The sequence below is a fragment of the Podarcis melisellensis genome (genome assembly GCF_964234715.1).
Source record: "Podarcis melisellensis genome assembly, chromosome: 16".
Taxonomy (NCBI): domain Eukaryota; kingdom Metazoa; phylum Chordata; class Lepidosauria; order Squamata; family Lacertidae; genus Podarcis; species Podarcis melisellensis.
This window is the reverse complement of record NC_138533.1, coordinates 26646132-26672314: the sequence shown is the minus strand read 5'-3', so window position 1 is coordinate 26672314 and position 26183 is coordinate 26646132. Positions and strand designations below refer to the sequence as shown.

Below are 26183 nucleotides of genomic sequence, written 5' to 3'. Positions count from 1 at the left end.
AGGGGTGACACAATGGCCCTAACATACAGGCTTGATCACCAATCTCTTTGGGTCTATGGGTACACTTGCAAACTGGATAAATTGGCATACAACCAAGTCCACACTTTAGCCTATTTTATAGGCTACAGTAGGTAGAATGCTTCTCCCATGCCTACTTTCAGAAGGGTGAAAGGCAGCAATGTGGAGGGGGCAGAACCTGTGAGCGGCAGGACAGACCTCTGCAGTCACATGCTGGGGACCACCTGCCCTACCGCAAAGCTAGCAGCACATTGTCACAGTGCACTGTGGTTGGTCAGCAAACCGCTCGATCTTTCCAAACTTTGATTTGGTAGTCATTCAGATCAGGCTATAAAATGGTTTTCTTGAAAAGGAAAAAGGTGCAGCAGTTGTTTGGGGTTGGATCATTTATTTATTTGCAAGGGGGGGGTGTTTGCCTGCCCCTTATTTAATTCAGTTCATGGAACAAGGGACCGAGTTGAGAATACCTACATTTCCAGTAGGATATCACAAAGCTACAGAGACATCCTACTGTCAATGTTATTTGTCTTTGCATCCTTTGTGCTAGTATGTATATGTACAGTACTGCTGCAAAAAGTAGGTTCAGGATGAACACATGGAAAGTGCAATTAATGCACAGGATGTCCAAATTTAGAGGCAGTCTGTTTCTAGCAGTACCAGATGGCAGATCCCACCCACTGCGGGAAGTGCTACATTGGACTGGGTGGACCTTTGGTCAGATCCAGCAAAGCAATGTTTAATGTTCTTTTGAAAAACCTTTTGAGCTGAAAAGGAGAGCTTACGGTACATAAATCATAGGACCTAAAAGACATTGTAATGATAGTAGATACCAAAGTATTCCAGAAGGCATCCCAGGAAACTGTTCCAGAGCACATGAGCAGGCAACCCACTTCAATATTTATTTTGCACACGGTTTAGGAAAATGTGTGTGTCCAAACTTTATTCACCTGGAGATCATTCTTATAAAGGTTGCAAGTATTTTTAAAACAGTTTCAATTAATATATCTTTATCATTGTTACAAAGATCAAAATAACAATTGCTAATAGAACAAAAACAGAAATAAAGGAACAGAACCATGTTGTGAATATTATTTGCCCATTGGGCACTCTAAATAACCAATATATAGTCATCTCTGATGAGTTTCAGAGACAACTGCTTTCATGCTACTTGGTGGCTGTTTTTAACCCTACCACTGCCTTCTATGTTCTTTTTTCTAATGTGGTGGTTTAATGAGTGTATTATAACTTTGCCCTGGATGTCTGTTGAAAGGTGGTGAAAATAAAATAAAAATAAAAATGTGTCTTTCAGGATTTCTAGATAATTTGAAGACGCTGCTTTTAGATGATGACAGCACCGTGCGACAGAAAACAACAGAGGTTCTTTATATTATGGCAACGCATTCTGTTGGCAGGTAGGTATTTGCTGAAGTTTAATGCAAGCGTTTTAGAGTAGGGATTTTCTTCTGTTCTGCAACATATTTTCCCAGGTTCGAATAGGGGAGTTTAATATTGTGCTTATACAAACCACTTCTTACCAATACATTTTCTGAATGTAGGACCGGCTTCCTAGAAAATGGAGTCATTCCAGCTCTGGCACAGCTATTGGATGATCCTGTTGACATCTGCCGGTGGAATATGCATTATGCACTGAAACTTGTGTCAGAATTGCCTCTAGGTAAGGTGGATTAAATTTCATAAGATTTACAACGCTGACTGCTGAACTGCTCTGCTCATAACCAAGTAAAGGCTAGAATTTCATGTTGATTTCACCTAACCCCCTTGCATCTTGTGACCTGGCTTTCTTGCTTGACTCAACTGGAGCTAACTATTCTGTAGCCATGGTCTGTGTATGTGGCCCACACACTATGTGGCGTGGATTGAGAATGCCTGAAGCATAGCCAGGATTTATGTTGGGGAAGCAGGCTTTATGTTAGGGGGACAGAACCGAGCTGTTAGTTATTTTTATTTATTTACATGATTTAGGGGGGCAGCTGCCCCCCACCTTTCTTTTGATTCCCCCTGTGGTCTGAAGGAAGGTTGGGAGGAGAGGGTGGCAAACTGGGTCACTTCTCCTCCCACAGCTATTGAACAGGCTACTTCAACTCATTTAGTGGCAATTTCCTTTTCTCCAGGGAATCTTCGTTCTGTTGGTCTGGGGGCATGCGTCTTATTTTCAGCTGTCTCATGATAATTTGACAAAAGCCTTGCCATTTAAAGTGCTCTACATATGTGTAGCTTAGAAATACCCTATGGTCCTGTGGTTTTGTGATTTGGTGGTGCTGGAGAGCATTATGAGTGTGCAGTGAACTTCAGGTTAGAAACCAGTTTTGCCTCTGCTTCTTTCTCTTAAAATTCTTTGAGCGAAAGGAACCGTCTTTGCCTTTGCTGAGCCGATGTAGTATGACACTTAAGATGAGATCAACTAGAATTATCAAGTCCAAACTGTGGTCTTTAGACAAAATGCTCAGCTTTAGCCTCTCAAGTGTATTATTAAGGGTAATAATACTGGCTTATGTTTACAAGGTTATTGTACAAACACTATGTAAGGTTATGCATTAACAGATTAAAAAAAACCCCAGCAGCCCTATTGTCTGTGATCCATTTTTTTGTTTATTGCTGCCTGTCCACATTATCCCTTGTTACTTCATCCTCCTTCCCTCCCTCTCATGGTTCCCAAGACCCTCCCAGCCCTGCAGTGGGATTTCAATATAGGTCAGATGTTCTTCAGGGCAGGGATGGCTTTTTGCCTCTTTCTTGCTTTTGCCACTGTGTAAAGAGCCAGGTAGACTAACAGCACTATGTAGAAATGCATCTTATGTAGTAGTAAAGTTCAGTTGTCTCTTGGTGGTGCCAGAACATCACACATTGCTCTTCTAAGCTTCTGCATAAAGAATGAGTCACACTTCTAGTTCATACAGCATGTGATCTGGTTCCTTGTTGCTAGTGAACACTCAGTGAGCTACCAAATGAAAGCAAGCCCACCTTCCTCTTCTGACTGGCAATAGCTTACCTACTCTGTCGCCTAGGGGAGATTTTTTTCTTGCTACAGGCAGCCAGGCAAGTGACTATTTACAAGCCTGAATTAAAGACAGGAAAAGTATCAGTGTTCAAAGGTGTTTACCAGCTCTGTGTCGTGTGTCTTTGTGACTACCCCCGCCTCTCAGGAGATTGCCAGTGCAGTGGAAAAGTATTTGCACATCCCAAACTGAATAAAAGCTCAGGCTTATAGTGGTACCTCGGGTTAAGAACTTAATTCGTTCTGGAGATCTGTTCTTAACCTGAAGCACCACTTTAGCTAATGGGGCCTCCTGCTGCTGTGTGTGCAGACCCCAGGCAGGGGCTTCCTAACCCTTTGCTAATGTCAGTGGATGATGATGACATGGCCAGTAGAGGAGACCGTGCCTTTCAGAATGGTGCTTTGTTCTCAGTTGTTGTTGGCATCCGTCTGTGTCTTGGGAGACAATGGAGGAGTGCACCTTGCAGGCGGGGTGTGGGGTGAAGTCAAACTGTTGGAAGGTTGCAGCGCCCGCTGTGGCTGTAGAGACCAATACAGGCGATACCGTATTTTTTGCACCATAACACTCACTTTTTTCCTGCTAGAAAGTAAGGGGAAATGTCTGTGCGTGTTATGGAGGGAACGCCTACGGGTGGCATGCCTACGGATTTTCCTCCTCTAAAAACTACGTGCGTGTTATGGTCGGGTGCGTGTCATAGAGCGAAAAATACGGTACATGTTTTGCTGCAGCTGGGGTAGCTTCTGGTTGTGCTGCTGCAGATGCACCATTGTGTTTCTTCTCTCTGCGCTCCTCCCAGCGGTCATTCCTCTTCTGGTCACTACTATGGGTGCCCAACCTGACTGTCTCCAGGCATTGCGGATGGCTCAATAGACGTTTTGTGATTATCCATATGCAAAAAGGAACCAGGTATAAAGTCAAGCATTTGCTTATACAGTAAGCCCCCAAGTTATGCACATTTAACTAAGCGCATATTCAGCTTTATATACATGGCAAAAAGGGGGGGGGCAGGAGGAGGAGGGATGTCCAAGAAACAAAGACTTCTGTGATCCCTCTCCGTGTTTACCCCAATGTGTTTTAACTATATGTGATTTTGGCTTTAGGCGAGATCCCCAGAACATAACTCCCGCATAAGTTGCACACTATCTGCATGTGACAAGGAGGGTTAGTTCCCCTCCTCCTGTTCATAAAGAGACACAGCCCCCCCCCCAGTTGTTCACTTCCTGTGTCACTAGCCCTTACCTTGCACAGTTGGCATTAGCCCTTACCTTGCACAGCCACATCCAGAGTTAAGCTTTAAGTTTCAAGGGGCTAAAGGGCTTATTTAAAACAACGTTGAGGCTGAGCAGCCTGTTAACAAGGAGGCACATTGTACAAGATTAACACCAAGCAGATGTTTTCATTGGATTCATTGAAATAAGACTGCTAGAAAATATGAAATGCAATCCACAAATCCTGAATTTATCTGCCTTGTACTAAACAGGGTAGGGACAGGAATACCCAAAGGACCAGCTCCAATGACATGAGGCTTTGCTGTGCATCCCAAGACTGTCTGAAGTTTGGTTGGTGGTGGGAATGCACATTGGGGTTTGCTGTGTTGCCTTGCCTAGATGTTTGAATGTGCTGCCATGTTCTTCGGCCCTGTGACTTGCTGGATATTTGATTGGCTGATACCTATTATACTCTCTACTGTCTCTTTTTTAACAAGGGGGACTCTGCAACAAAATGTTGGTGTCTAGAGTGCTGCTGTCCACTCTTCCAGCCAGCCAGCATGTTCGGTCCTCCTCATTGAGCTGCTTTGGGGATTTCCCAAAATTCTTTTTGCACTTTTTTGTAAACATTGGTTGGGGTACCTCCACCCAGCTTGCTGTTGCCTCCTCACATGTCTTGAATCACAGAATTGTAGGGTTGGAAGGGGCCACGAGAATCATCTAGTCCAACCCACTACAATGCAGAAATCTTTCACCCAACGTGGGGCTCAAATTCATGACCCTGAGAGTCTTATGCTCCATGGTGCCATTTTGGCTACATGAGGATCTGCATTTGCTATTGAGCTTTGGAAATAGAGGGAATAATTGTCTTTATTGATTTATGACACAAGTGACCTTTTGTGCCTGTATCTGAGGCAGAAAGGAAGGATGTAATAAATGAGAAATTGCTACATGAAGCTGTGCTGCTTCATCTGTGTATGAAAACAGTGCTACAATCTCTCTGAAGCATACTCCTGATGCCTTCAGTAAAACTCCTTCTTAATTAAGTGTGCTGGACATGGCTATGGTTTCCATCATCCAGATTTGGCTGAACTCTCCCAAAGATGCAGGACTGGAGATATTCCCTGTTGCAAAAAGGTCGGATTCACTCCCAATTTGTCTACCACAGCATTCTAAAACATCATTCCATGGTTTAAATTATCTCCTGGCGTGCTTGAAAATTGGCTTTGGAGTGTCTGGGATTTTTAACATGGCTCAAAGAATACCCCCCCCCCAAAAGTGCTGTAACCTTAGAGGCCAAATCTACAGTCCTCTATAACATTACTCACCTCAGTGGTTTCAATCAATCCCCACTCCTACGTGGTTCGTTTTGGCATGAGCTTCAAGCACTATCTACTTCACACATCTCAGGAAGGAAGCTTTCGCCCATGAAAGGTGATTCCATAATAAAGCATTAGGATTCAGGCAGATCAGCAAGTTCTCATCCATCTGCTACTGATATTTGTAGCGGGGGTGGCGTGGGGAGAACCCTCGCTGCCTCCCAGGATATCTCTGCCATGGTCTTCTGCTCTAAGCCTCCACTGAAGAGCAACATTGTAAAGTCTTCTTCCTATAACAAATTGTGCCAGAGCTTCTACTCTTATTAGAGATGTGGTTTGGACTGATCTTTTCCTTCCCGGCAGTCACTACTGACCTCCACTGGCAGTCTCCTTTTATTGAAAACAAACATCATGAATTCAGCTAGAACTTGCCTGCTAATTTCCTTTAGTAGAAACTGAACGTGGCTATTTCACAATCCTGTTTCAAGTGCTCTTTCTCTCTTTTCTGCTCCAGTCCTTCCCCCCCCCCCGCCAATTTATCAAGGGGCATGCAGGTACAAGCTCAGCACTTCATTTTAAAATAATGACAAGAATCCGTAGATTGCAGTTCCAGGAGAAGAGAGCAGACAAAGGCACTTCCACTGACCTCGGAGGCCTTTTACTTCAGAGTAAAAGGACACCTCTTCCAAAGTGTCGCAGCTCATTTTGTCGTTTTGCTACTCTCCTCAAATTGATACTCTACTCAGCAATTGGTCCCTTACATTCAACAGGATTCACAAGTATTGGCTACCACTGGCACCAGCAATTCTGAAAAACGTTAGTCTTCCTTTAAAGATGGTTGTAGCAATAGGTGTTCATGAGAAGTGCCCCTTGGGGCTAAGCAGCAGGAGAATCCCCTTCTGCCAGAAAGTACTATTCACACCCTTTAACCTCCAGCTGTTTCAGCTTTTTCTGAACAGAATTGTCCCCCATTTCCTATTCAGTAGCTGTACTGGCTTTATCGCATCGCGTAAGCAATTAGAACTAAACAGGTTTTTAATGCCCAAAGAACGCATACTTGCAGCAAATGACGTAAGAACCCAGCTGTGTGGAATCTAGAATCACAAGATCTACAAACATTACATACACACACCATAAATCAGTTAAGATCATTCAGATTTATTTTCTTAAAAGTGGACAGCCGGTAATTTTTTTTAATCATTCACTGTTTTCTCTTTAGGTTTTTCTTAGAGCCCTTGGCTGAGAATTCTCACTAATCTTCATACAACTGGGGAACGGAGGGAGGCAGGAGGAGAGTGTGTGTGTGTGTGTGTGTGTGTAAGTGTAAGAGCAAGTGTGTGTATGTGTGTGCATTTATGTGCTTTACGATTCTTGAATGTATATTTATTTATACACTTAGCTTACACTGAAGTCTGTAAGAAGTCTTTTGCAAGGGACAAGGGGGAGAAGAAGGAACCGCCTGGGCACTGGCCCTAGGATCCATGTGAGATTATCCAGTAAGTTCACACACAGCTTCTCAGGCATTCAAACTTAGCTGTAAATTTGCTAGAGTAATATGCCATCCAGTATTATTGGCATACAGGATGAAAGGGAGCCGAGGAATGCATCACTTCCATTCCTTAAATTCCACTAAGTTTTGTAAATTTAAATATCAAGACATTTAAGTATTGTTCATATCACTCATCTGTTCACCTAATAATTACAGCACATTTTTAAAAAATAAACACCCCCCTCCCAAAACAAAACAAAATGACTTAAAAGGCTATATTGTACACAGTTTCATTGGCTCCTGTGTTTAGAAAGGCTGTTGCAAATGTTGCCATACTTGTCAGAATTTTCCTTGGAGCAATGGAACAGGATTGTCCGTTGGCACACTCAAAATCCAGACACAAAACAATAATTAAAAAAAATGTATACCTTCATATATCTGTATTTTAAAAAAAAACCAACAACACTCAACCACTTATTCAACTTTTAGAGTTTTTGTGAAAGAGCACAAAGATTTGGCAAAAAAAGATGTAAAAGAAGACTTTTGATGTATAAAACTCCTCACTGGTAGAAGAAACACTGACCACAATTTGGCCTTGTCATTACTTAACATTTCCATTCATTTCTTATTTTTTGCACACATGTTGAAGTTGTGAACAGCAGAAGGGGCTATACTGGTCAGGGTGGCAGGGACACACAGGGATGATTCTGTACTATCGGTTCCTTCCGCAGAGAGATTATTCATGATAAACCATGATGCAAAGACAATGTGTTTATCTAGTATGTACTTTGTACTTGCTGCAAGTTAGGTGCCTGTGCACGCTTGATCCATGTGTACATGATCTGGTACAGGTCAAGTACCAGACTGTAGGTTAAAGGAACCCTTTGCTCAGATATGCCTGTTCTCTAGCCTCTGGTCTCTTCCCTCTTGGGGGTTGGGAGTTGCAACACAGCCCTCTCCCCAACTCACCAGCTCTGCATCATTCCAACAGTATGATGGTTTCTAGGACAATAAGGACAACAATCTGTCTCATTATACATAGAACATGGTAAGCTCTGCTATCTCGTGGGGGGGGGGGAATGAAACAGACGGAATGAGCCAGTGGATGATGTGATAGTAGTGAAAACACTTCCATACAGTTCAGAACCTCGCCATTTGGTGGGAGGCTTGCACACTCCAAGACATTGTTTTTGCAAAAAGGTGTGTGGGCAGTTGAAGGGATCTGTGAACATACTTCAGATTTCTCCCTTCCGTGACTGGGTCTTCCAAGCACTACGCCATTGTTTCCATTGGGGCAAGCAGCTGTGGCTCGCCTGTTTCACATCACCTTAAGAAACCAGATTCATCTGCACAGATCCTCAGCAAAGACCAATATACTTGAGGTTGTTCTGAATGATGACGTCTGTCACCGCATCAAACACAAACTGGATATTACTGGTGTCAGTGGCGCAAGTGAAATGTGAATAAATCTCCTTGGTCTCCTTGTTGCGATTCAAGTCCTCAAACTGACGCTGGATGTAGACAGCTGCCTCCTCGTAAGTGTTTTGGCCTTTGTACTCCGGAAAACAGACTGTCAGAGGGATGCGGCGGATTTTTTCAGCCAGCAGATCCTTCTTATTCAGGAAGAGGATGAGGGAGGTGTTGATAAACCAGTTGTTGTTGCAAATGGAGTCGAAAAGACGAAGGCTCTCAGCCATCCGACTCTGTGGGAAAGGACAGAAGCATCAGCAAGAGAATCGCACACAAAATTACGCAGGAGCCTCAACAGCCATAGCCACCGCAGTGAATAGTCTTAAGGTGCTTCCACCCAAGCTGCCCCAAAGATGGATTTTCTTGTAAAGAAGTGTTAGCTTGTACCAGCCTTGAGTAGTCTGCTGCCTTCCAGATATTGTTGGATTAAAGCTTCCATCAGCTCCACCCAACATGGCTGTGGTGTCTGGGGCTGATGGGAGTTGAGGTCCACAATGTCAGGAGAGTGCCAGGCTTTGCAAACACTGGCTAATTTAAACTTGGAAACAGCAGATCTCTTTCTCTCTCGTTCTGGTAGAGGAACCAAACCAACACATAAGGCTTTCACAGCACCAGTTGTAAAATGGAAAAACAGTTTTCCAAACTCATGTTCACACGTGCACATCCACACTCCCACAACCTTCTGCATGCAAGCCATCCACTTGGCCACAGAGTTACAACCCTTCTCCTTCAGTCTCATTGGCGCCACACAGGCAAATTTATGTGCTGCTTCCTTGCAGAGGAGAAGTGATTTCTGTTTAGAGAACTTCATCACATGTCAAGCAAGCCCAAGACATCATTTAACAACATACATTTTTTATGGCCCTCGTGCCGCTAGGATGATTTCGCATGGAGCTGTCCATGGTACGCTGTTTCCTATTTAGTGAAGACATAACTTTGAACTCCACTAAAAAACGACGTTTCAAAAGTATTTGAAGTAATCATTTCCCGAGAGGAGGGAGCCCACCGCATAAGCGGCATTTGTGACCGTTCAAGGCCAAGCATTTCATCAGGTGCCAGATGGTCACTTCTACATTTGTGTCCACAGGAAACTTGTACTCCTCTTGCCAAGCACAGCAGATCAAAAGAAAAAAACCTCCTCCCACTTATTTATTGTTTAGAAATCACCTACATTATCCCAGGTGCTGTACAAAGCTAAGACCACAGACTTACAGCCTAGTAGACATTACAGAAGGAAAGGGGGCTGGGAACGGGAACGGGAACGGGAAACTAGCAGATTCAGGCACTAATTCCTGATAGAAAAGCTGTTTGTGGAAAGCAGAGCCCAAGACCACTGGACTCCATCCAGCAGAGGCTAGGTACTTCTAATCTCATTTATTTCATTGAGGGGATTAAGCACATACTTGATGGGATTTAAAGTTGCTTAACTTTGCCTGGATTGCACAAGAAATAGTTTTCAAAATTTATATATGTACAAGCAGATCTGCAAGTAGTGCTGTTTTGAACCAGAACAGCATGGGTGTGGGCAGCCTGGATTTCCTTAGCCCTTTCCAGGTATTACTTGATATAATAATAATAACAACAATAATAACAGCAACACAGTAAGCCAGTGACAATTAACAAGGCCTTTAGAGGGAGAAAGTACATAAATTCTACAAGCTGTTGTCAATCCAAACAATGGCTCGATTTCCAAAACCTGCCATCTGGATGGGCCTTTCTTAGGAGCACCTCAGGTCACAAGCCACCCAAGGTGATGCCAGTTGCAAAGAGAGATCAATGTGCCTTGGAGGCTTTTAGTATATGGAAAGATATTCAGAGTTGAGTAATGCAGAACATTCATGTTATGAACAAGTCAAATGCTTATACAAGGCTGAATTCTTGTAACAGTATGTTCCAGGAACTTTAATACAACAAACGGAGAAAATTTGCAGAAAACCATGCAGGGAATAACACTGGCCTGGTTCATACGTCAAGGCCTTCAAAAGAGGAAACAAACCATGTGCAGAGTAGCCTTGGTTCTGGAGAAATCACAAGATAAAGGAAGCAAATCATTTTAAGATGGATAAGCATCCAAGGTCATGCTTGTTCATGCTTTAGAATTCCACATACTACTCCTGGGACTAATTTAAGAGCTCTTACCTTCCACCCAACGCCCTCCCTTTGAGTCATGTCCTCTCCACTGCAAATGCCCCTGCAGATTAATGCCATTTGTGAATGATGCTCTTCATTAATGGCTCTGTGATTGAATCACACTCTGAAGCAGCATCACGCTGGAGGGAAGAGAGGAAATTCCAGCCAGATCACCAGCTTTTGTGATTCTGAAATGGAATCCAGGGTCTGACAGAATAAAGCCTCACTCTCACTTGCCTCTTTTCATAACTGAAGGACTCTGAGCCACAGTAGCAAAGTTCCCTGTTGTAATACTTATTTCCCCCACTTGTGCGATTTTGTCACAGTGTCGCATTCCACCCCTACGCCCTGAGAGCACAATGAGTTCATCTTACATCTCTGGCGTTTCAGAGAAGTCCAGGGCTCCTCTACTTTCCATCATCACCAACCACTGGGTTTCTCTGGCAGCCAGGTTCCCCCCACCCCCACCCCTGAAATCTTCTCTGTCTAGAGCAGAAAAAGGAATTCAGCTCAGAGGGAAAATCAAGATGATTCACAGAATATTAGATGAGTTAAAATCAGCAAAGGCAAAGCGGGAGAAAAGAATGGCTTGGGGAAGTTAGTCCCCATCTGCAAAAGGGGCTGTGAACTTGGAGTGGAGAGGGATGAAGCAGCCAGCCAGAAGGGCTCCAGCTGCAAGCTTGCATATTGACTATTTCAGAACAGTGTTAACAGCTTGAGCATTCGACTTTGTATGTCTTACATGGTTATCTTTTCAGATGGTAACCAGCCCTGAACTAGTGAAATAAGGTGATACATATAAAAATCAATCAGTCATTATATCAGCACTTAGCTTGGATCAGCTCTGCCAGAAAATGGCCTGACGGTAGACAACGAGGGAACACACTTTTGTCTAACCACTGTAATTGAATGCAGTCACTTGAAGTTCCTACTCAGGTTTCCATGGAAATAGCAAATAAGCATAGTGATATTATAGGTGTAAATATATTCAGAAACATGGGGAAAGATTGTGTGTGTGTTTGTGTGTGTCAGGTACTGTAGCACTGAAGCAGGCACAGAGACGGGCACAAAACATTCCACACAAAGGCTTGCAAAGTGTCCACACCAAGTGTCCCCCAATGGCAGAGGATTCTTCAAAAATTTTTTGCATATGTGAGCTGAAACTATGCGAAAGAGGGTGGTGGGTGGTACAGAGGCCCACAGGCAGGAGCACAAATGTTACTTGGATCGTTTCATAGAGTTGCAGGTTCTTAGGAAGCCCTTTATGCTCTTTACAAATGGGGTGAGGTAGATGCTCCTGGTACAGACCTGGCAAGGCTTTCAGGCCTAGTACTCCACAGAGGGGCATTTGCTACAGCAAGCAAAGAAGCTGTAGTGGTGCCAGCAAAGTACTCCTGGGCCTGACCTCAGAAACAAGCTTTGGCAGTTGTTAAATGCCTGGTCAAAAGCAAAGTTGAGCTGCTAAGCCTCCATCACCAACCCTTGTCCCTCTGGGATCAGAATCCAGGCTGGAAAAGGCCTCCTGGCTTTCCTCCCCACCATCTACCCCAAGCCCACCCCATCAGAAAGCAAGGAGGTGGGTTGGAGGTGTTTCCTTCCCTCCCTCTCACAGTGACTCGCTGCAGAGGATGTGAGGACTTAAAGAGTTCTGCTGCCTCTTGTGTAGTATTTCCAAGGTCCCTGAGGCTTGTATGGGTCCTAGGCCCGAAGGGGCCTTAAAGCCCAGAAGCCAATCTGGACTGGACATGCTCAAACCTTTCACCCCAGTCATTAGAAGACTCTAAGTGACAACCCTCTGCACTCGCTGCAGCCTCCTCTACACTACTGTGCAGCAGTCCATTTTGGAGGTTACAGAAGCACAGATCAGTGTCATAACGTCCCCAACTTTAAGGAAGCACAACAAATGCAGTTGAGGAACAGGTACATCTGTCCCCACCCACCAGCCAACCCTATGTTCTTATTTTATTCCACAGCAAGACAGGAGACAAGAGCAGCTCAAAGCAGCAAACCTGTTTGCGTGTGTATACGGCAACCTCATCTTCCACAGACAGACTGGGTAGAAGTACAGCCTTAGCCAGGCAGCCCCCAAAGGCACCCTTCCCAGTGCCTGCAGCTCCCCTCCTGACTGTGCTGGTACAGAAAGGGGGCAATTCACCCCAGGGTCATAATCGCACCAAACCCAACTGCAGTTTATCACAGCAAGAGCTACTTTGCCAAGATGGCGGCCTGAGAGGGAAACTGTAGCTTAAGCCCCTAATATTTCTCCATTAAAAACTGTCTGCAAATGGAGTGGGTAATTATTTTCCACTGTATACTATTATTCTTGTGGTCCCTCCCACTCCCACATTCACCTCCACATAATCCTTTAAGCATTTACCGTAATAGGGATATATTTCCCTATTAAGCTCTTTCTGAATTTGTTTAAAAATAAAATTGGTCTCTTGCCTTTTCTTCTTTAATTTGCATCAGAGAACTAATGGCAGATTTGATAATATATTTCCTGGCTGCTGCTTCTACTTTTAATTGTGGAAGCTGCATTCTTGCCTCCATCCATACAAGGCAGCAGAGTATTAGAGATTACCGTCCACACACTTTCACTGCGCAGATACTGTACTGGTGGTTAGGTAAAACCTCTTTAAAACTGTTTAGCAGAGTTTATCTTCTTTCTGTCTCTTGCGCAGAAGCAGTGGACAATGACGAAGTTGTTCTAAAGATGACTCACACAAACTCTGTGAAGTCTCGGTCAAGAGATTTTATTCCCAAACCGGGTACAAGCATTACGGTAGCCAATATATTTTCAACTGTTAACATAAACAGCAATTAACTGTACACTTTCAAACAAAAGTCTTTCATCTCCTACACGTCGTAAATTACAGGAGCAGTCCTTCATAATATTTTACAGGCAATACTCTTCGGACAGATGTCTTCTTCTTCTTTGCACTTCTAGCTGATGCTAATTAAGCTCAGAGTACCACTCCCATATATAAAGGAAAAACTCTGGAGCCTTCTAGAAACTTTCTACTTATTTCTGGCAGAATGATTCCCTAACATAGAGACCAGTCTGCTTTTCAGAGGTGAAGGATTTTTCCTATTCCACCTCCAAAGCCCTATATGGCTTGGGTCCAGGCTGCCTGAAGGACCATATCTCCCTATATGAGCCTGTCTGGGCTTTGACATCTTCTGGGGAGACGCTACTCTCAGTCCCACCACCTTCACAGGCACATTTGCTGAGGACATGAGAGATGGCCTTCTTGATGTCTGCTACCAGACTGTAGAATGCCCTTCCATGGGAGCTTTGCCCGACTCCCTCTCTGCTTTCCTTTTGCTGGCGGGCAAAGCCCTTTCCGAGCTTGAAGAGGAGAGGGAGTTGCGGGCAGGACCCTCCCACATTCGCGGGGGCTTCCCTCGCCCCCCCACGAGAGTTGGGGAATCCCTGGGTGTGCCTGCAACCCAGCCCGCCAATCGGCGGGCGAGGGGAGGCGCGGCCTGGGCTACTTAAGGCCAGGCACGCCCAGGGACCGCCCTCTTTTCCCCTCGCCCCAGCAGCTGAGCGGTCGTCACAACTTTCACGGTGTTGGTGGTTAGGCATTGGCATGGGGCAAATTATAGGAAAAAGGAGGGGGGAAGGGAGCGCCATCACCTTCCCCCAATGAGAAGGGGTAGTCCGGTAGAGGACTCCCAGGGGGGCATGGCCTTGTCCGAAGCCTGGAGAGGTAGGGCCTCCGGCACGCCCCCGAGCGGTGACACCCATGAGATCCTAGTTGGCGTACTTCAACAGGACTCCTGCGGTGTGTTCAACCCTTCCCGGTCACCATGCCGGGTAGTCGATAGAAGCCAATGCCTAAGGCCAATACCTTCAATTCCGTAATCAATAAAGTTGTGGCCTTTCACGCCCATTAACCTTAAAGCAACGTGTCTGTGTCTTCATTTCAACTGGGGAGGAAACTTGCCACGCAAAGACTTCCTTGTTCTAACAGGCCTTTGGCCACTTAAAGTCTGTTGTGACAGATCCTTCTGAGGGTGGGTTTTGCACTTTGTGCATTTGCACTTTAAATTGGTTTTAAGTAATTTTTAATAGGGTTACTTATTTAATTGGTTTTTTTTAAAAAATATATTTTTATTGGTGGTGTGTTTTTAGCTGCAACTGTCTTAATCGATGCTGTGAGCCAGCTTGGGTCCTGCACTGGGAGGAAGGTGTGGGGGGAAAATAAAATAAATAAAAAATAAGTCTCTTACGCCCTGATTTTGCAGCCATGTCACAGTAATGCTTGCTCTGCAGTCTGGAGATGAGGGCAGCTTGGTCTTAAGAGGCCTCCTTAGCTGCAGCACCATAATAAGCATGTTTGCAGGGCTGCAGCTCAAATCTTGGCTCGGGGGGCAGAATCAGGCAATGAAAAGAGAGAGGGGTGCTGCAGACAGTGCCACCCCCACCATGCCAAGTCCTCCTCCTCCTTTTCACAAAATCTGCCCCCAGTGTCTGGGTGCCAGGACTCACAGGAAGCCACTGGGAAAGGAAAACCAGATATGGAAATTATTCTCCAGGTTTTTTGTTTGGTAACAATTAGTTGCACCCTTAAGGCAAGCACTATACCAGGGTGGACAACCTGTAGCACTTGGGCTAATGACATGCAGGCTAAACCCTGATTTCAAAAGCCCTAAGCAAGCCGTCAGTTTGGGCTTCTGGCAAGAGTGAATTGTACTGCCCTTGATAGTTCATTGCATAGCGGGAAAGGGCGTGTCTCTCTGCTCTGGTCCTAATGACCCTCAAGAGATTGCTGGGGAAGTAGGAGGATGTCCATCCCTAGTAATGCCTTCTCTGGGAATCTGAGATTGAGGATCCATGGGCTGCTGTGCTCAAAGCAAGACCTGAATGCTGCTGACGCTGCTATGTCAGCATAGCAATCTCTTAGGGATTCACCTTGGCTACAGTACAGGCTTTGAAACAACGTATACTGCACATTTAATTGTGAGGCTTCTCTCTCTCTCTATGAAAATTGTAACATGGTGTTCACATTATTGTTCAAGACATTGAGGAGGCCACTGCATGGAACAGTGGTCTTCTTCTCTGAGAGATATTTCACCAGACAGAGTTGTGGCGCAATATTCCGACCCATGCACAACATCTCCCCAGAGCAAGGCACGGGTGGAGGCAGAAATCGGGGACCCCTGCTGATGCCTTCTAAACCAGTTGCAATTCCAAGAGGATTAAGCACAGTATCAGTGCCAAAATGTTGCAAATCCATTTCAAGTAGGTAGGCTATTCCCACAAAATCAGAACCATTGGTCGAGAAGGAAATGTAATGTTGCTCAACTCGATTTGATTCTGTGAAGAAGGCAACTTTTGTATGTGTGCATATGCATCATATAGGAAGTCTCAATCTGTGTTTAAGGAAACTGGAGGAGTTGGGTGTGTGTGTGTTTTAAAGGAGGCCTATTTTTAACAATGCATTCAAGCACATGTGTATAACCACCCCCACCCCCCCAGTATGTCAAGATGATAATGTTGTCACTTTCGAAAATAAAATGCAAAAGGCAGAAAGTCAAGTAACATTACATTGCCCTGTCCTTAAAACTTAACTCCAGTTAAGATGTCTTTAAACAGGGCCTTCCTAAGCACAAATCTTAATTTTCAGCACACATTTTTGTGGTGGTAGGGATCTGAGGATCAGGGTAAGGAGAATGCATCCCTGCTGCCCGGGACCAAAGAAAACCTATTATTCCACTCTAACAGAAGTTGTTTGCACTTATAAATTTTATCTGAAAATTTCAAATAAATTGTTCACGAAGTCTGAAGGGAATAAAACAGTTGGACTTCTGGGATCTCCCACTGCTCTGACTGCTGTGCATGCGAGGCATGGCTGGCCTAGAAGACTGTGTAACCCTTGCCCTAGTGAGGCATTTGGAGAATGGAGCCATGCCTATCTGCTAAAGAGATTAAGACACACCATCCAGGAACCTCAGAAGGAGAGGGGGAGGTGATGGTTTAGCACAGTGGTTTTCAACCAGTGTTCCATGGCACCCTGGGATGCCTTGAATGATAGTCAGGGACGCCACAGGCAACTCTGGTCTCCGTCCCTGTTTCCTTCCCTCCCTCCTCTGATGCCCTATCACATATTTGCCTCCCAAAGGCTTGCACAGCTGTTGGTTACAGGAGCAGCCCTGGCAGGTGAATGGTGTCTCTGGGGATGGTCAGAAGGTGCTGGTTGCCAGGAGCTGAGGTGGCCTTGGAGTAGGCCAGCAAGCAGGCGAGGGAGTCCAGCCAGCCAATCCACCAGCCCTTGCTGTAGTCCCAAGCCTCTGTGGGGCAGTGTGAGGAGGCACCTCTCTTTGGGGCAGGGTGGGCAGCTCAGATACCAGGGGTGGCAGCAGCAGCTGCCCAGAGGACTCCTAAGGAGAGGGGAGAGGAAAGGAGGCTGAGAGAACACTCCACAAGGGAGGGTATCTGAAAAAAGGGTGAGAGGCTGCCAGCTCTGCTGGAAAGCAGTGACACAACTGGGCTCCTGAACCCCACAGGGGTGCCGCAGAAAGAGTGTAGTTGGTCAAGGGAGCCGTGGACTGAAAAAGGTTGAAAAGCTCTGGTTTAGCAGAACAGGCATCTATATGTTACCTAAACAAATCATTGCAACTGCCTGATGAAGGAGAATGGCCAGATGTAAGGGAGGGGGGAAAGGCATAAATAATCCATACGTTTAATAGCTCTATAGCAAAGAGCACTTCAGCAAGCGCCCATCCAGCTGCACCTGCCATATGCCCCCTTTACTTGGCAAGTATGGGGATCCGCCTGCTCATCCCCTTTGCCCCCAAATAATTTACTTTCTACAATTAAACACACATCTCAACATCCTAGGATTGCTTTTGTCCTCTAAATAATATTGAAGCAGAATAAGCATGTAAACATCATCTGACACGTTGTACTCAAACTTACATGAAGCAGGACCAACATCATCTGAAACATGTGTCTGGTTTCCCCTGTCTGAATCAGAGGGGTCTCATTGTGGAAGCAGCCAAGTCCACATGAGTCAGCCGTTCACCCCTCAAGCTAACTCTGCTGACGTGAATAATAGAGAGAAATTGTGCAGAGGCACAGAGGGAAATGTAGGGATGGAAGAATGAGTGCACAAGAGCCATCCTTCTTTCCTTTCCAGCTGGGGCTGCTGCACATGAAATTTGGATAGTGCTGTGTACGAGTTACTTCCCTTCAGAGCCTGGCCTTGAGAATGCCAGTGCCTAGCTCTGGGCTGGAGTGACAGTTACCATTAAAGAAACCCCCTCTGTGTTACAGACTCCCCAGGTTCTGCTGTGAGAATTTAGGATTTACAAGCTAACGATGGAAGGGCACTGCTGTCAGAAAACCTCAGAATGCATTTATGTGCTCCATTACAGACACGTTGTTATGGAAACAGGGGAGGAAAAGAACTGGGGCTGCTGAAATAGAGGAAGCTTCTGGCTTAATATTGCAAGCTGAAATTCCTTGAGCACGAGAGCAGCACCCCAGTCGGTTCCAGCACATCCCACCTGTCCTATGCGGAGTGAGTCCAACTCCTCAGATAGAGTTTACCAGCGTTAGTCAATAAGAAAAGGCCACTCACCAACCAAAAGCAAGCCTTAAAACACTTTATTTTTTAACAAAGCCAGACTCATGCATTAGATATCTTTTCAGGCACCTACATTTAAAAGAGGTCTTTGAATCTCTTTTTGTAGAAAATGCCAGCACAACATTATGACCTACAGAGCCAAATGCAGCCCTCTGGCTGTGTTCTGCGGCCAGCCAGAAGGTTGCTTGACAACTCCCCTGGCAGGCAGTAAAAGAAAAAGGGTGGGTGGGGGAATGGACAAGCAGATTATCAAGCATTTGGCTTGCTGAGTCACAACTTGTGCAAGCCTGCCTTATTTATTTGTACCCAAATTGACAAATTAAAAAATTATTCTTTTGCTTAGGGACTGGCCTGGTTAAATAATTGTACACAGATCTGACACCAGAAATGGCAATCATTCAGGAATCGGTAGGATAACTTTTCAGCCTACTGGGCCTCGCTGTTACAGTGCTACCTCGGTTTATGAACTTAATCTGTTCCAGAAGTCCGTTCTTAAACCAAAACCGTTCTTAAACCAAGGTGCGCTTTCCCTAATGAGGCCTCCCGCCGCCGGTGCCCTTCCACCATTCTGATTCCGTTCTTAGACCGAGGTAAAGTTCTCAAACTGGGACACTATTTCCGGTTTTGTGGAGTTCGTAAACTGAATCGTTCTTAAAGAGGACTGTTCTTAAACCAAGGTACCACTGTACTGAGCTTAATGTGGCCATCCTGGAATTAAGCAGCTTTAAGGGGGAACATCTTGGGTGAAATTGCAATTTATGAAAATTTTCAGTTCTAGTCACTTGTGTCTAAATAAAGACCTTGTTCTAATGTCTCAGTACAGATGCATAAAAATTTACACAGCAATCCCAAGATGATTCTGTTATTGCCAACCACCGTTACTGTGAAAGGTGACCAGGCTCTTTTTGCAGACACAAGAGGATCACACTCTATGCATTTGATGAAGTGGGCTGTAGTCCATGACAGATTATGCCACAATGCTCCCACAAGACCCTTTGCTGACAAAGTTAACAAATCTTCATAAAATCCTGTCTTAGAAAATTGCCAGTTTCATCAGTTAAAAAAACCAAAAACCCTACAAGCAAAATAAGCAGACTGTTGCATGTCCAAAACATGTTCCTCAATACACGAAACAGAGCACTCTGTCAAACAAGGCTGCATGATGCCAGGGCTGTTCAGATTTGTAGTCCAAAACATCTAGAGGGCACTGGGTTGGGGAAGGTCCACATGTACCCTCACTGCCTAGGGCTGAGTTCTCCCAACCACTCCAAGAGTGCTCACTGGAGCACAGAAAAGAGAGTAAAAGGTGCCCATAGTCATTCTTGATACAAACTCTTGGTTTTTGTGTGTGTTTTATACATCCCCTTGTGTGTGCCAATTAAGCCCAGGCCTCCCGAATTACCGTATTTTTTGCCCCATAGGACGCACTTTTTCCCCTCCAAAAATGAAGGGGAAATGTGTGTGCGTCCTATGGGGCGAACGCAGGCTTTCGCTGAAGCCTGGAGAGCAAGAGGCATCGGTGCGCACTGACCCCTCTTGCTCTCCAGGCTTCAGGAAGCTGTCCGCAAGCCTTGCGCGCCCGGCAGGAGCTCCCGCCCAGCGTGCAAGGCTTGGGGCGGCAGCCTGTTGCCCGAAGCACAGGGAGCCCTCCGGAGGGCTCCCCGTGCTTCGGGCAAGTGTCTGCAAGCCTTGCGCGCCCGGCAGGAGCTCCCGCCAGGCACGCGAGGCTTGGGGCGGCAGCCTGTTGCCCGAAGCACAGGGAGCCCTCCGGAGGGCTCCCCGTGCTTCGGGCAAGTGTCTGCAAGCCTTGCGCGCCCGGCAGGAGCTCCCACCAGGCGCGCGAGGCTTGGGGCGGCAGCCTGTTGCCCGAAGCACAGGGAGCCCTCCGGAGGGCTCCCCGTGCTTCGGGCAAGTGTCTGCAAGCCTTGCGCGCCCGGCAGGAGCTCCCGCCAGGCGCGCGAGGCTTGGGGCGGCAGCCTGTTGCCCGAAGCACAGGGAGCCCTCCGGAGGGCTCCCCGTGCTTCGGGCAAGTGTCTGCAAGCCTTGCGCGCCCGGCAGGAGCTCCCGCCAGGCGCGCGAGGCTTGGGGCGGCAGCCTGTTGCCCGAAGCACAGGGAGCCCTCCGGAGGGCTCCCCGTGCTTCGGGCAAGTGTCTGCAAGCCTTGCGCGCCCGGCAGGAGCTCCCGCCAGGCACGCGAGGCTTGGGGCGGCAGCCTGTTGCCCGAAGCACAGGGAGCCCTCCGGAGGGCTCCCCGTGCTTCGGGCAAGTGTCTGCAAGCCTTGCGCGCCCGGCAGGAGCTCCCGCCAGGCGCGCGAGGCTTGGGGCGGCAGCCTGTTGCCCGAAGCACAGGGAGCCCTCCGGAGGGCTCCCCGTGCTTCGGGCAAGTGTCTGCAAGCCTTGCGCGCCCGGCAGGAGCTCCCGCCAGGCGCGCGAGGCTTGGGGCGGCAGCCTGTTGCCCGAAGCACAGGGAGCCCTCCGGAGGGCTCCCCGTGCTTCGGGCAAGTGTCTGCAAGCCTTGCGCGCCCGGCAGGAGCTCCCGCCAGGCGCGCGAGGCTTGGGGCGGCAGCCTGTTGCCCGAAGCACAGGGAGCCCTCCGGAGGGCTCCCCGTGCTTCGGGCAAGTGTCTGCAAGCCTTGCGCGCCCGGCAGGAGCTCCCGCCAGGCGCGCGAGGCTTGGGGCGGCAGCCTGTTGCCCGAAGCACAGGGAGCCCTCCGGAGGGCTCCCCGTGCTTCGGGCAAGTGTCTGCAAGCCTTGCGCGCCCGGCAGGAGCTCCCGCCAGGCACGCGAGGCTTGGGGCGGCAGCCTGTTGCCCGAAGCACAGGGAGCCCTCCGGAGGGCTCCCCGTGCTTCGGGCAAGCGTCTGCAAGCCTTGCGCGCCCGGCAGGAGCTCCCACCAGGCGCGCGAGGCTTGGGGCGGCAGCCTGTTGCCCGAAGCACAGGGAGCCCTCCGGAGGGCTCCCCGTGCTTCGGGCAAGTGTCTGCAAGCCTTGCGCGCCCGGCAGGAGCTCCCGCCAGGCGCGCGAGGCTTGGGGCGGCAGCCTGTTGCCCGAAGCACAGGGAGCCCTCCGGAGGGCTCCCCGTGCTTCGGGCAAGTGTCTGCAAGCCTTGCGCGCCCGGCAGGAGCTCCCGCCAGGCGCGCGAGGCTTGGGGCGGCAGCCTGTTGCCCGAAGCACAGGGAGCCCTCCGGAGGGCTCCCCGTGCTTCGGGCAAGTGTCTGCAAGCCTTGCGCGCCCGGCAGGAGCTCCCGCCAGGCGCGCGAGGCTTGGGGCGGCAGCCTGTTGCCCGAAGCACAGGGAGCCCTCCGGAGGGCTCCCCGTGCTTCGGGCAAGTGTCTGCAAGCCTTGCGCGCCCGGCAGGAGCTCCCGCCAGGCGCGCGAGGCTTGGGGCGGCAGCCTGTTGCCCGAAGCACAGGGAGCCCTCCGGAGGGCTCCCCGTGCTTCGGGCAAGTGTCTGCAAGCCTTGCGCGCCCGGCAGGAGCTCCCGCCAGGCGCGCGAGGCTTGGGGCGGCAGCCTGCCGCCCGAAGCACAGGGAGCCCTCCGGAGGGTGCCCCGTGCTTCGGGCAGGCGTGTGCAAGGCTTGGGGCGGCAACCGCGGCTGGAGGGGGAAATAATTTTTTTTTTATTCATTCCCCACCCCAAAAAAGAGGTGCGTCCTATGGGCCGGTGCGTCCTATAGGACGAAAAATACGGTAGTCTTATTTTGGACATCCAATAGTATCTTCATTTTTTTTAAAGGACACATGTAAAAAAAACCTATACTATTTTTCATAGTGGTCAATTGTCCATTTATTCTTGGCTCCTTCACACTGAGCAATTGTGTAAAATTATTGTCTTGATAATATTCCTCAGATTATCTTTAGCTTAAAAGACCGGGGTTATGCATTCCTTTGTCAGGAATGATTATATTCCAGCTTTCTCCTGATCTAATGTGCACATATCTTTGTACGCCCACTAAATGTTGAACATGCAATAGTTCCATTACCTGAACCATAACCGTGCTCTGATCCTCTTCTATTGCAGAATCATATTACTGTACTTTGTAGGATTGCTAGTTTCTATCTTCTACCACATCCCTCAGGAGATATTGATGACTTTATAGACAGTTGCTGAATGAAAATATTAAATTCAGCATGATGGCTTGCAGTCTCATCAAAAGATGTTTTCTCTGAAGTATCACCAATTTAAATGCATTTACTCCTTGCAACAATACAAATAACCTTTAGGACTGCAGGCTTAACACTCCCTAATCAGGAAACGGCTTGATTGCAAAGGAGAAAAAGCTTAAACAGAAATAGACTTGATTCAAAACCAAGGATAACAGCAACAGTGGAAATTGTATCTGATGGAAGCAGTGGCTCTGAACTGTGCAATACATTTATGACCATTGACACTTTGGGTCACGTACATCTCAAGTTTTCCATTCTCAGTGACAATAGAAGATTGCTGGAACAGTCAGGAGCTTTTGAAGTTCAAACGCTTACAGCAGCCCCTCTGCAAGGATTGCTCATCTAAGCAAACGAAACAGATATTGGCCAGGCAGGCCATGCACATTTCCCCTAACGGCAAAAGAAACAGTGGAATGAGCATGGTGGCAGGCAGAGCAGCAAACCATTTCTAATAAAAACCAGTAATGTCTAATACTAATTCAGGTCCATCAAAACGTTGCTTGAACCCAGCATGGTAGCCCTGTACATCCACCCAGTAGTTGCCCAGTATGCCTGCACACTCACTTACATATTCATGCCCTGTATGCTATGAACATTTTGGGGCAGGGGCCCTTGGTTCCAAAAGGGCATTGATTGATGGATTCCATTTCAATACAGAAGGAAGTAGACTCCACTATGGTAGCAGAGCTGGGGTGGGAGAGTGCCAGAGCTCTGTCTAGTCAGGTTGTATGGGATCATTTTCAACCTATTGCCTCCGAGGATGTGGACAGGCTGCTTGGATGAGCAAAACCAACCACCTATCTCCTTGACCCTTGCCCATCCTGGCTCATAAAAGCGAGCCAAGCAGGTTGGACAATGGGTTGTGTGGGATGGTGAATGCTTCCCTCTGTAAGGGCGTCTTCTCTGAACCCCTTAAAGAGGCAGTTATTAAACTTCTTCTTTAAAAAACCATCTTTGGACCCAGCCATTATGGCTTATTATCGCCCAGTCTCAAATCTTCCATTCCTGGGCAAGGTCCTTGAGCGGTTGGTTGCTGAACAACTCCAGGCCAGTCTGGAGGATGTGGACCATTTGCATCCCTTCCAATTTGGATCCAGACCCCATCATGGGACTGAAATGTTTTTAATGTTTAATGTTTTAGATTTGTCAGAAGCTGCCCAGAATGGCTGGGCAACCCAGTCAGATGGGTGGAGTACTGCTGCTGCTGCTACTACTACTACTACTATTACTACTACTACAGGAATACCTCGGTTTTCGAACGTCATCGGTTCCAGAAGACTGTTTGAGTTCTGAAATGTTCAAAAATCAAAAACTCACCAGCCAACAGCTAGGCCTCAGGATCTTGCACTCAGCGGAAGCCGCGTGGCATGTTTGACATCCGAGGCTTGTTCAAAAACCGAATCATTTACTTCTGGTTTTACGGAGTTTGTAAACCGAAATGTTCATCAATGGAGACATTTGAAAACCAAGGTACCACTGTACTAATAATACCCCTCATCAGAAGACCATAGGGAGGGGTACAATATAAAACCACAAACAGAGTAACAAACAGAAACAATAACAAGCCCCTCTTGTGCAAGCAACTTGGATTCTTCTCCATCCTGGATGATTACAGCTGCTTTTGAGGGACTGAGACTTTGACTCCCCAAAGTTTCCCATAGAGATGAAGAAAAGACAACTGTCAGGCGCTTCTCAAAAAACAAAACCAAAAAAATCTTATCTACCAGACTGAGGCTGAATCTAAGCAACATACAGCAGCCTTCCCTAATCTGGTGCCCACCAGATGTTTTGGGGTTCAATTCCCATCAGAACTAGGCGGCATGGCTTTATGATGCTGTGGATGATGAGAGTTGTAGTTCAAAACGTGAGGAGGGCACCAGGTTGGGGAAGGGCCATCACAATGAAGGTTGGCAAGTTATCATACTTGTAAGAATCAATCAAGTTCAGGGTTTGGGTGTTGCTCTGGATACAACATTATGCTACAAGGGGAGGATAATTTCTTGGAGGACATTTCACCAGTTTACATCTGATGAGAGGGCTGTAATTATGTAATTATTTAAATTTATAGAAGGCTTCCCCCCCCCCAAGTTAAAGATTGTTAGAAGGCATGCAGTGAGAACTGAAACGAGAACAAGAGCAGAAGCCTTGCTGTTCAAGAGCCAACTTAGCTACATTTCCTGGTACTCCTGAATTAACAATTTTCTTTCTGTAGCCTCATTTCAATAGCCTTCCTTGGCAAACATGTCTGATTATCTAAATGTTCTAGGTCAATCTTGCTGGCTGGGGCTGATGGGAGTTGTAAACATATTTATTTTATTTAGGGAAAGCATTTATAATCTACATTTCATTCGAAGCTCCTAGAATGAAAATAGACATAGCCCAATCCAAAAATGAACAAAATTAAAGCAGTGTAAAAGGAAACAAGAAGTAAACATCAGGAGGCCACCAGGCCAGGGGACGAATGATGAATCAAGCCCCAGATGGCTCAGCTTCTAGTGGCAATTTTTAACCTTGATCTGAAAAAGTTGCATTGACCTCTGTATCTACAATCCCAGATTGGTATCAAGGTATGCAGGACTTTTCAGGACTGCTTTGCAACTCTGCAAACAATCCAGGCAAGATTGTTGCCTGATCTCTTCCCTGCCTAAACCACATTAACCATTATAACAGCATTTGAAATGATGCTTCACTCTCTCCCACCATTTGTTAGAACAGAAGGATCTCTCAATGAAGAAGCTCTTACCCCCCGACTCGAGCTGCTTGTCATTCTCCATAATTGCACATCAATTATAAATGGAGCCTGAGATTACTACTTAATTGCATCCTACAGAAAAGGGTGCATTCCCCCCTCCCCAATTATATAAAAAAGTGCTTTGTTTCAAAATTCATAGGCCTGTAGGTTCTCCTCAGTTCCTATGGACACCAAGCTGAATTATCTGTTTCAGGAGAATATTGCCAGGAATACTGAGCCCTTCTTTTATTTCCCAGAGGGGGTGACATTATCAGAGGTTTGGAAAGATCTCCCAAGCTTTCTGAAGTGCTTCAGATGAATAGGGGAAGGCAAAGCAGAGTGTGCAAGGCTCCTGAGACATTTGCTCTGACATTTGTTCTACCTCTGTTCTCAGAAGCTATACACTTGCTGAATAGCAATTGCTGAGAACTGCAAGTGGGGCAAGCGTGTGGGCTTCCCACTGGGGCATCTGGTTGGCTACTGTAAGAACAGAGTGCTAGATTAGATGGTCCTTTGACCTGATCCAGCAGGCTGTTCTTATGTTCCTACCCACAACCCCCCAAACTCTGCAAATCTTTCAACAACATCAACATGGAGGCACAATTATGACTTCAGCTGTGACACTGAGATTGGGGATCTGCAAAATGGCTTGCGGGATAAGCCCTGAGATTCTCCATCAAAGCCAGACATAAATATGGAATTTTCATCTGCTGAGCACACACACATTATCAGCAGTGACCATGAGCGCTCTTTTTCTGCATGAAGAACATTTCATAACAAAGCCATTGATTGGATACCAGGAATTCCATACAGAGAACCTTCTGCAAACGAAGCATCTACAATTATGCATGTTACCATCTTAGTTAAATTATATATTGAGGAAAGAGACAGGAAAGCACAAACAAAACTGGCAACAAAGGTCAAGTCAAGGAGGGTGAATGCAATGATCCACGCACACTTCTGCATATGCAGTCATTTCCATAGTTACTGTATCTGTTTGTTCAAGCAAACTGGAGGCCAGTATTAGCACCATAAAGAGA

At 46.9% G+C, this 26183-nt stretch overlaps 2 protein-coding genes across 5 annotated transcripts in view; one reads left to right on the top strand and one right to left on the bottom strand.

Moving 5' to 3' along the window:
• RSPH14 (radial spoke head 14 homolog) overlaps nt 1-26183 on the top strand; it is a 64227-nt gene that overhangs the window by 1783 nt on the left and 36261 nt on the right. For all 4 annotated transcript variants that reach the window (XM_081893431.1, XM_081893432.1, XM_081893429.1 and 1 more), the window contains exons 3-4: nt 1328-1430; nt 1575-1693. In XM_081893431.1, the coding sequence (XP_081749557.1) occupies nt 1328-1430; nt 1575-1693 (222 nt within the window). The remainder of the gene's footprint in view (nt 1-1327; nt 1431-1574; nt 1694-26183) is intronic.
• GNAZ (G protein subunit alpha z) overlaps nt 6701-26183 on the bottom strand; it is a 44504-nt gene continuing 25021 nt past the window's right edge. Inside the window, exon 3 of the mRNA XM_081893425.1 lies at nt 6701-8754. Coding sequence (XP_081749551.1) covers nt 8410-8754 — 345 coding nt within the window. The 3' untranslated portion in view covers nt 6701-8409. The remainder of the gene's footprint in view (nt 8755-26183) is intronic.